The following is an 11,533-nucleotide window of genomic DNA, read 5'->3' as shown; positions in this document are numbered from 1 at the left end:
ACCTGAAGTACATATGACATACAGTAGTATTTGCATATTTACATGCATATCGCTGCTGTCAGGTGAAAACCCTTTAACTTAACCTTAGTGCTTGAAGTGAAGGTTGACTTGGTCTTATATGGGTAGAATAATTTTCAAGATGTCCCATGCAACTTATTCTAAACCCACTGTATGATTTTAAAAATGTGTGGGTGTCAAATTGAAAATCACTTTTTCTTCGTTCCTGAAAAGTGAACTGTTCTCATGTAACCGGTTTTCATCTGAGAAGCACACGCAGTCCATACGAGCGCTTCTCTTCCACAGAACAGGCCGTTATGCAACTCCGCTCTATAGGCTGTGTATGAATGAGCTGTGAATGACTTGCGATGCCTTGGCCAACTGATTGTGCAACACTGAACGTGCTAATGAACGTGTTGAAGTGCTACGGGAATGACATTCACACATACTAATCACTGTACGGCGCTAAAGAAGCTACTAATGCTGAACTGGACTGTAACATTTACTGTATAATAAGGTGTTTTTTATAGCTACCGGGTGCAGTCCCACACATACTTAATGATATGTTTGAAAAACGAGTAAGAACACATGAATCTTGCATCACCTCAAATTGGTAAAGCATTTACACTTTTAAGCGTTTAGCAGGGAGAGCTTTAGCATCGTGCTCAAAGACAGTGGTTCTCAAACTTTTTGGCTCATGACTCCTTAAAACGAAGTGATGTTTACTCGCGACCTCCCCCCCTCCCCCTCACAAGCATGCAGAGTTCAACCAAAGAATGATTTTCCCTTTTCAGGTTGATTCATTTGATGCATTATCAAAGGAGGCTGAGAGGCTGATTCAGTATTTCACAAGAATAAAAAAAGAAAAAATTAGAGGAAAATCTGAAAAAATAGACTTGATAATGAATTTGTATAGTAGAAATATGCTTTTTTCCTATGCCGTGAATCGTCTCACGACCCCCCAAAATCATCTCAGGTCCCGAGCCCTAGGTTGAGAACCACTGCCCCAAAGACACACCGGTTGTTGCGGGGGGTCGGACCTGCGACGGTCTCCCCCAACCGCCGGGCCAACATGGCGTCCAAAATGTACGCTCAGTCGCCAGCTGAAAAAAAAACAACCAACAGACCATTTACAACCAGCCAATGGCGGCGCTCCGAGGCGACTGACGCACCGCCGACGGACAAGACTTGAGGAAATGTTGTGGAAAAGCAGCTGTGCATGGCCTGTTTCTAACATGTGTGTGTCACCGCTAATCTCTCACCCCTCGACCCCCTCCCCGACCCTTCATCCTAAATCCCCTCACCCCCCATCTCAACCTGCTCACCCCTGCTGTCGTCCCACCGCTTCAATCCCCTCTGCCACACCGCAATCCTCTCACCCACCTACCCACCCGCCATCCCTCACCCCACATCCCTCCCCACCCTCCCTCACCCTCCTCCCTCCCACACCCTCCCTGCAGATGGCGAGCACGAGCTAACCTCCGACGACGGCTCCACTCTCTCTCAGTCTCTGTCTCTCACCCAGTCCCCGCAAAGCACTCCAGCTAAAGAAGGTATCACTCACTCAGAAAGAGAGAGAGAGAGAGAGAGAGAGAGAGAGAAAGACACTTTTTTGAGAATGCTCTTCACTGCTGTGCTGTGTGTGTCTCTAAGTAGATCGGACATGTGTGTGTGTGTGCATGAGAGTGTGAAGTAATAAACTGAAATGGAACCAGGTATGCTCAGGTACGCTGTGCGCTGATATGTGACTGTACTGATCTGCGCTAGAGGCTAGGAGGTAAAGCTGCAGTAGGCAAGATTTCTATGTAAAAATAGACTCGTCTTATCAGCTGAAATCACAAAGTGGGGCTGCAACCGAGAGGAGCGTCCCATCCCCTCTAAATGAGACGCTGTAGATTCGCCCTATATGTCCAAATGAAACTCTGGTGTTGGGACACTTCTCCGCCCACAGAAAGTGACAAATTGAAGCTTAAAGTCCCTTCTACTTCCCAGAAAACAGAGTGTCTTTAATGGTGACCTCATGCTGCACCAGTAGATAGATAGATAGATAGATAGATAGATAGATAGATAGATAGATAGATAGAGTACTTTATTTATCCCCGAAGGGAAATTCCAGTGTTGCATCAGCAATTTACATAAATGACAAAAAACACACATAACTTATAAAAACACACACAATGAGGTAGGTAAAAGAACACAGAATTACAAATATATATATATATATATATATACAAAAGCTACTATAACTATAACTAACTACTATTATATATGTGGGGGAGGAGGAGTAGGAGGAAATCCCTGACCTGGGCAGTAGGTGTAAATACATTCCAGCCAATAAAACCATCACGTCTTTTTTAAAAATCCCGGCCCTCCACCCCTTCCCATCAAATAAAACTCTCTTTCTCTCCCTGACTGATATTCCATTGGTTTGCACTTTTAAATGATCCCTTCGTGCGTTATGTCCCGCCCCGACACCCTGTTTCAACAGGACATGCATCAAATGAAGGAAGTAAAGATGCTGTTTCATGGCTGTTTCTTTAAGAGTCTCCTAAACAGCAGTGAGCAGCGCTCCGTCCAGAGAAAGCTGGACTCACCAACGTTAGATCTTCTCCTCTCTCGTCTCTTTGCTTTATAAAGCATCACAGACCGACCGGCCGGCTTGGTAAACATGAGCGTGCTGTGTCCAGTTTACTAAACACATATCACATGATTTCTGGGTATTGAAGTTTTTGAAACGGTTGCCTTTCGCTGCGGTAACACTTTACAATAAGGGTACACTAAGTTAAGGGTTAGTTAATGCTTAATAAGGGTTAGTTAATGCTTAATAACTAAGCCTTATTAAGCATTAACCCTTAATTAACAGTTAACTAATGTGTAATTTACTAATGGTGTTCATGTTAACTAAGGTATTAATTTATACATTATTTAATAGTTTATAAAGATGACTATTAAATAATGTATAAATTAATACCTTAGTTAACATGAACACCATTAGTAAATGATTACCAGACACATTAGTTAACTGTTAATTAAGGGTTAATTAATGCTTATTAAGCATTAACTAACCCTTAATTAATGTACCCTTATTGTAAAGTGTTACCTTCGCTGCCGATTGTAGCTGCCATCGTCCAAAGTTGCCTAGTGCAGCTTTAAGGGCTTTTTTCCCCCCCGACGCAGTAAATCTTATCTCTGACATTTAGCGTACCTCAGAGCGAGAAAGATCATAGTACCCTCCTTCACAAGTTGTAAACAAAGACACCGTGGGATTGGCTTCCTGTCAGCTTCCCTCCAACACACACACACACACACACACAAAACTGCAGAATAACAATTAGCCGACTGCAACAAACTGGCTCTGGAGACCCATATTTTCTGACACCACCGCTGCGAGGTCAGCCGGTTGTTGTCATGCCGTGACCGAAAACAGGTCAATTGTTGTGCAAGCCCCTTTTGATGTCACCCTGCGTCTATTGTGCTGAGATGAAAATAGCCCCAGCAGTCCCTGAAAGCAGTGTTATTCAGCGTAGTAACAGGATGCCTCTGCCCTCCATTCTCCAACCATGCATTTACATCACAGGGAAAGGGATATCGCACCAGCGGGCCTGTTACATAAACAGTCATTAAGGGAATGGGTGTAACCCGCTGTTCGCCAAAGACCCATTTTTTTTCTGTAAGGTGAAAGGAGGACAGGCTCTCTAGGCTATCAGGTCACTGGGATTTTACACAGGCAGGTTATGAAATATGTAGAGCATGGGGACACAGTCTCTGGGTGGGAGATGGAAGTTATTTAACGCAGCACAAACAGAATCAGGATCTGTTACAGGAATTTGGTGTTTGGTGACAGCAGTGTGGGAACATATTGTGACATACTGTAAGTGCATACCGACACACATGGCCCCGGGACAACAGGAGCAACATTTACTTCCAAAGGGACAGTGCAAGACAAACAATAGACAGCAGCCGTGCTATGAATAGACTGAGCACAATGCAGTGTAAACATGGCTCAGATAGTGTTTGGGTCAAAGCTTAAAATTGGTGGCAAATGGGCAGACAAGCAGATCAGACGATTTCTGCATAGCAACTAGCTTGTATGAACAGAAATCTGAAAACTAGACCTCATTTATCATATTTTTAAATTTTTTGCCACCAACTATTTTAGCAGTTGATAAGTAAAAAGAGAAATTCTGTTAAAAGTGTTTTATTTCCTGATTGGCTCTGCCCATGTCGTCACCCAGGATGTAGTGGAGGGTAAAGCCGACTATACTCAGTTTACCAACCTTTTTATTTGTGCAATATAGTTGTAAAGATGACGAGTCTTTATGACCAAAATTCATAGTATGCATCATAGTAAATGGTATCAAACTATTGTAAACTATATAAATATAGGGTATTACATGGAAGAATAGCATAAATTAATGCTTTTTTTGAGAAGAAACGTGCTTTTTGTGTATACATTTGTGGTTGTTTGACTTAGAATGATCACCAACTGGAGGTCAAAATGTTTGCACCAAAATGTTTGTGACGACTAGTCCTTCCCTTATTTACCGCTGCATCACAAACATTTCGGTGCAGATTTTCTGATTGATGGTCGCTTTTCAAACTCTGCGTGAAGTTGAACACCAGTCAACTGTTTTTTAAGCTCAGGATTGTGGCGCGTAGTGTGTCATTTTCACCACTCTCACCATTTTCTTCCATATAGGCAATAAATGGAATATGGGCACTTTGCTGCTGTTCACTAATGTTAGTCCAAATGAAGTGTGAGCCATACCATGTTGAGGCAGTCTGGCGGTGTGTCTGGCAACATCTAGTGATTTGTCCATCCACTGTTTCTCGTTCCCTCTCCTACTTCCTTACCTAACCTGTGTCTCTCCCTCCTCACCCCCCCCCCCCCCCCCCCCATCAGAGAACCACACGGGCCTGATGAACGGCAAGGACGACCACGGCGACGCGGACGAGGAGCTGTCCAAGCGCGTCAGCCAGCTGACCACCAGCGTGGAGAGCGTGGAGATCACGGTGCGCTCCGGCGAGAAGATCGAGGAGGTGCTGTCCCCCGAGAGCTCGCCCTCCAAGTCGCCCAACACCAAGAAGAAGAAGAAGTTCCGCACCCCGTCCTTCCTGAAGAAGAACAAAAAGAAAGAGAAGACGGAGGCCTGAGAGCGGGCGGGCGGGCGGCGGGGGGTGAGGCAGGCAGGAAGACCGAGAGAGGGGCGGCAGCCACCTTGTTCTGTTTAATGTCTGTTTTGATTTTGTCTCCGTTTTCAGTGTCATTCTATGTCTTTTGTTTTTAATTTTATTTTATTTTTTTTTTAACGAATGGTTCTTTTATGTACAAAATGTTAGGCGGAAGAAAGGATTACAGAAAAAAGAATGAATTGGTTGTATAACAAAAAAAGAAAAAAGATCTCTGCTTCTGCAAAAGTACAGGAATGTTTGATAGGGAAATTACGGGGCGGGGCGGGGCGGGTGGGAACAAAAGTGCAGCAAATGTGGGGGTGACTTGGGTGGGTGTGGGGTGTGTTTGTCTACATCACACCTTCTCACCCGTGCAGGTCTCCTTGCAGGCCGTAAGGTGTCGACCCGAGACCCCATCGATCCTGAAGAACTGGCTCATCCTGTGTTGTTTCCCGGGCTGATAATGGAACTTGAAACCGCCCGGCGTTTTTCTTGCTCCATAATCATTACAGCCGCACTTTGGCGAGTCCGGAAAGCACCATCAGCGGTGTGAAACTGCACATGTTTTGGTCGAGCGTACAGAAAACTCCTCTTGTTTTTATTTTCTGTTCATATTCCCCGGTCATTTGAGGTCTCGCTTCTGCATGCTCTCCTCGTCACTTGACTCTGTGTAGGGAACTGAGAGGCCACATGAAATGGAAGTCACACTGGAAAACTGGTCTTAGAAAAACAGCCACAGGGTTTGTGTTGATTTTCTCTTTCTCTTTTCTCTCTCTCTCTCTCTCTCTCTCTCTCGCACTCTTCAAGCTTCTTTATGCGCAAGGCTTTTGATACGAACCCATTCTTCAGCTAATTGTGGTGAAAACGCGACGCCACAGAGGAGTTTAAAGGAGTGTTAGGCCGGGCTAGATAGCTGTAGAGCAGAAAGCGAGGCCGTGCGCTGACATTATCTCAAAGAGCCGCTGACCCACTCAGTACATTCACGTAGCATTTTAATGTCCTCTCCTCTTCATCTCAGTGTTTTTTTTTTGTTTGTTTTTTTTTTTGCCAAAACTAAAAGGAAAAAAAGGAAAAAACAATCACGTTTTAGTGAAGCGTCACCGTTTATGTCTACTTGTGAACGCGTTTAGATCAGACTGCACAAGTCATCTCATGAAATATCGGTATTTGATTTGTTTTTTTTAATTAATTGAACACAAATTTGGTATTAGTCAACTCTGTTTTGTACTCATTTTTATGCTTTTACAGAGAATACAAATGTTAAGCATGTTTTTTTTTTTTGCAAGAACTCTGAATTTATATGGCTGACTATGTTCTGTAGTGATGCCTGGTTGCTCAAATTATATTCTAGTCTTCAGATTACTAAAATTTACTATATAACACAGATATATGAAAACTGGATATGTTGGCTATAGATTTTTAACTATATATTTTTATTTTATTGTGCTGCACTTTTCTTGTGGTATATAACACATTTTAGTTGCAGGTGGTTTCACCAGTGAAGGAGATTGTAGAGTATTTGGTAAAAGTTGTGCAAGTAGCGAGCCAGGCGCGGCGTGCGGAGAAAGGTTCAGGACTCAGAAAGTGAGTTGCATCGGGACAGAAAAGTCTTTCATTGGTGTCACACGTAGGAAAAAAAAATCCTCTCTCTACTGCCCAACTCAACAAAAAGACGGGGAACGTAGCGGCGAAACGCTACGTGATCTGCGATTGGCGGCCGAAATTGAGAATCATGGGTCTTGGAGTGTGGAGCGGCGATGTCGTTGTTTGGTGTGTGTGTGTGTGTGTGTGTGTGTTTTTAAAGCCATATTGTAATTTTTTTTTCCTCCATTATTTTAATCATGAGACAAGGGTTGCGATTCTGCCTGCTCGGGCGTCAAGGACCCTATCAAGACCTCTGTTAAACCACCCACTGACTGCATTCAACACCCTCAGGCTCCCAAACAGCCAGCATCTTCTTTTTTTATTTTATTTTTTATTTTTTTTTGTGCTGTAGCTACACTCAACAGCAGCTACACTTACTCGCTTAAATTGCCATTCACTCCCTCCTTGAACTGGAACTCCGACATTATGAGGAGATCTCATCGACGTTTTAGTTTTTATTCGATTACTCTCTGGGCCCGGTCACCATTTCAATTGTAAGCCTCCCTCGTGTCATTTCTCTTAAAAAAAAAAAACGATCATGTTTGTAGCCGTCAGATGACCCACAGTTGAACCCTGCGAAGCCAAAGTGTGATGGGTTGCCACATATCCTCCCCCCGCAGTTTAACCAGATGTACCAATATCCCAGCTAGCAATGTGAAGTATTGGATTTGGAGGGAGGATGGGGGGGGAAGGGGGGAGGGAGAGGGGGGCGGGGGGGGGGGGAGGCCACATCTTTAGCTGTGTTAAACGATAGCTTTTGGCTCTGGGCAGAAGAGCCGAGGTCACACAACTGGAAGATGGAGAAGGAACGTGTGAGTTTGGAAATGGAAGTGTATCTGTGTGTCGTAGAGGAGGAGCAGCGGGGGAGGGAAGGAGAACCTGACACTAACACACCATGTTTTTACCGCTCAGACTGTCCTCTTCTTTCACACCATTTCTCCTTCTGGAAAGTTCTCTCTTTTTTTTTTTTCATCCTCCATTTGTATCGCAGTATGCTTTCTTTTTTCTCTCTTTTAGTTTGCAGAGAGCACTAGGCTTTTTTTTTTTATTAACCATTTTATGAGCATAAATTGCTCCCAGATGAACTGAATGTGCATCGCATTCTTTTTATTTTTTGTTTTTCTCTTTCCGACCGTTTGCACCTTGTTTTACTAATGCCTCTCTATCCACCTTTTTTTTTTCTGTTTTTAAAAAGAATGAGTTTTGCTTTGGCATGCCAGAATGAGCCAAGCTACTTTGTGACCTGTGAAAATCCTATATAAATGGTTATCTAATGGAGTTGCTTTTAGATGTATTGCTAATCAGTGTAAATTCACAAATAAAACTGTATTTTAAGAAACGGAAGCTCATTTTTCCACGTTTGTAAATCGCAATCCACATTCACGAACGACCACCTCATTCCTCAAACTGTTTTTAAGTTCAGCATAATCCATACGCACTCATTTTACTTTACACCCATATCATGACCTGAACAGTATAATGATGAAGTGTACATATTTACGTTTATTATTCCTCACTGATAATTTTACAGTATTCCAAATGGAAGGACCTAAGCTGAAACACTTCGGTGTTCGATGACCAGGGAAAACAGTAACTGGTGCCTTTGTCTTTCATCTTGATGTTAAAAGATGAGAATGAACCTTTCAGTCAGAAAGTTACGGCACGTTTATGCCAGTGATTGAGCGAGTGACTGAGTAACTGAGCGAGTGAGAGGGTGAAAATAATAAGCGACAGAGGCACAAAATAGGAAACCAAGTCAGGAAGTGTGAAAGCACTTGAGGAAACACAGTCAAGTGGAGAGCGACCACACTGACGCTTCCTTTGACCGACATACAGCACTGTGCAAAAGTCTTAGGCACATGTAAAAAAAAAAGTGAAGATGCTTTCAAAAATAATGAAATTAAAAGTTTCTAAATATCACAAAATGTACTATAAAGAGCAGTCTCCTGACACACTAATGCAGAAAACAAACGTAAGACAAAATTTATATAAAAGATCTAGGGTGCCTAAGACTTTTGCACAGTATTGTATGTTTGTCAAAGGAAGAGATGCACTGACTTGCTTCCATTAACTTGCTCTGTACGAGCAAATTGGCCCTATGGCCTTAAGAAAAGGCTTCTTCAGCTCTGGAGTATGGAAAAATAAATATATATGAATATTTTCTCCAAAATGCTGTATATCCATTCAGAAAACAATCATTACCTGAAGCACCATTCAGTATTCCTCCAATAGAGTGTTGTTATTTTGTTATTGACATAGACATGTTATAGTATCAGCCTAGAACTTAAATTACCTAGTATCGTACCGTGATGTGGTCTAATTTTGTGTTATCAATCACTTTGTAAGGGTAGGTGCCGCTTTTTTCCCAATTCCTTTGATATTTCCTTTGACGCACCTCCAGATGCTCACTTCACCACCAAAGAGTCTGTCCTTCACTGTCCAAGACTCTAGTGTTGTATCTCATGTTGGTGCAAACAGACCGTGACACAAAATGGCGTCTATATTGCACAGAGAACATGGACTGTTCCATAGAGTATCCAGGCAACTGGGGGAATATACTGTATGTGTGTGTGTGCAGCCAGTGTGCCTTGACTGCATTTATCCTCGGATGCAAAACATAAAATATGCAAAACCTACATCATGATATAGTGTGCTAGCAGCCTCACTGTGGTGTGTGTCTCTCTGGTCTTTGAGTATCTGCCCAAGGCTTCAATCTTCATATTCCAACTAAACACTTATCACATGTGTTCCAGCCCCACCCCCTCCTGCAGTGAACTTCAAAACTATTTGAAACGTTTCCAAACCTGACTGGTGGAGATAATTGTCCGTCACTTTTTGGGATGGACTGTTTTCAGATAATATTAGAAATTTGAAGGAGCTGCTGATGTCACTGGAGGGGGTGTTTTATTACCTTGGCCTGTTTTCAGCTCCCAATCCTCTGTTGGAAGAAAAAGATTTACAGCTCAGCATCCACCAGACCTGGGTCAAATATTAGCAAATATGAACTATTAGCTAATAATTATAATGGTTTTTTTTTTTAGCCTAGTTATATGCCAGTCAGTGGGTCAATTTACTTGAAGTTATTATTGAATGATTAATCATTCCTCCAATATAGCTACAGGATCAGGATTTTGTAAGAGTAAGGCTTATTTCTTTCAAATGGTGTTTTGACACAGAAACTCTTCAAATTGACCACACACACACACACACACATCCTGTTGCATCGCGTTCAGCAGAGTGCTGTTTGGTGATGGATGTCCATCAAAGTCTCAATTTACTGTGTTTTCACAGACTGACAACTTACCTGACACTATATAAATAATCCTGCCGTAAGCACCACCCATCTGGTACACCACACAGGTTAAAACAAGCACCAAGATTTATTTATAGCTACTATCTGACCCAAGTCTGGTCTGCACTGAGGCCAGACAGCAGAGACATCAGGGAGCGAGCGAGGGAATGGACAGAATGAGACAGATATTCGACCAATCCCCCTTTTTTGTTCTCCTCACTTCCCTCTCTTTATTCAGGATATTATGAGTTTCACATGTCGCTAGTGTAGCTTCCAAATACGTTTATCAATAGTATTTAGCACATTTTAATGCTGTCCTGGCGTCAGTGAATGTGACATCGATATACAGCACTTTATTTGGTAACTTTCCTGCTATGAACAATAAAAGTGTGTCAGCATCCCTGTGGGTCTTTGTGTTTGTGTGTCTCATGACTGTGGAAATAGGAAGGCTGATATTGGCAGATAGATCAATGCTAAAGTTATTGCCAAAGTTATTGGCAGAAAGATCAATGCTTAAGCAAAATCCCACATAAGGTAGATTAACTGACTGAAGTGCAATACAAATACTAATTTTGTGGTAATTTGATTTGTGTTCATTCTTCCTATAATTACAAGAAAAGGCTTCTTTAACTGGTATATGGGAATGTAAGGTAAGAGAAACTTTATTGATTCCTGTGAGGAAATTAGGTTGCGGGTTCAATAAAGTTTCATCTCTCATTATATATATTCCTCTTTCCATATACCAGAAAATAGGAATAGATGATAAGTGTAAAATGACTACAGGCGTCCATCAGCTTTCCAAAATGCAAAATGTCCATTCAGAAAAATCATTACTTGAAGTTGATCATTCAATCATTCCTCCAATACAGAGGATCGGTAGGTGCTTTAAAATGGTGATTTGAAATGAAACTCTTCACATTGACTACAAACAGAGACACAGGCACACAGTTACACACACACACACACACACATCCTGTTGCATCATGTTCAGTGGACTTGAGACCGTGTAGAGGGGTGTTGGGTGATAGATGTAGGCAGAGAAGGAGGATAGATAGAAGGGCAACCACTCTCTTTTCCTTCTCTCCTCCTCTCTCCTCTCCTCTTCTCTCCTCCTCTCCTCTCCTCTCCTTTCATCCTCTCCTCACCTCTCCTCTCCTCCTCTCCTCCCCTCTCCTTTCATCCTCTCCTCTCCTCTCCTCTCATCCTCTCCTCATCCTCTCCTCTCCTCCTCTCCTCTCATCCTCTCCTCTCCTCCTCCTCTCCTCTCCTCCTCTCCTCTCCTCTCCTCTCCTCTCCTCTCCTCTCCTCCTCCTCTCCTCTCATCCTCTCCTCTCCTCTCCTCCTCCTCTCCTCTCCTCTTCTCTCCTCTCCAGACAGCACCATGCTGTGAGTGTCAAAACAATGAGCCTGCTCACGTCCAGATGGATG

At 42.8% G+C, this 11,533-nt stretch overlaps 1 protein-coding gene across 5 annotated transcripts in view; it reads left to right on the top strand.

The window, feature by feature from the left end:
- add3a (adducin 3 (gamma) a) overlaps positions 1 to 5,440 on the top strand; it is a 125,738-nt gene extending 120,298 nt beyond the window's left edge. For 4 of the 5 annotated variants that reach the window (XM_078282716.1, XM_078282715.1, XM_071896237.2 and 1 more), the window contains 2 exons: positions 1,458 to 1,550; positions 4,901 to 5,440. In XM_078282716.1, the coding sequence (XP_078138842.1) occupies positions 1,458 to 1,550; positions 4,901 to 5,151 (344 nt within the window). In that variant the 3' untranslated portion in view covers positions 5,152 to 5,440. The remainder of the gene's footprint in view (positions 1 to 1,457; positions 1,551 to 4,900) is intronic. The other variant, XM_071896239.2, reaches the window with a different exon arrangement.
- Positions 5,441 to 11,533: the final 6,093 nt, after the last annotated feature.

The sequence above is a fragment of the Centroberyx gerrardi genome, chromosome 3 (genome assembly GCF_048128805.1).
Source record: "Centroberyx gerrardi isolate f3 chromosome 3, fCenGer3.hap1.cur.20231027, whole genome shotgun sequence".
Lineage (NCBI taxonomy): Eukaryota > Metazoa > Chordata > Actinopteri > Beryciformes > Berycidae > Centroberyx > Centroberyx gerrardi.
The sequence above is the reverse complement of the archived record's forward strand: the minus strand, read 5'-3'. Positions and strand labels throughout refer to the sequence as shown.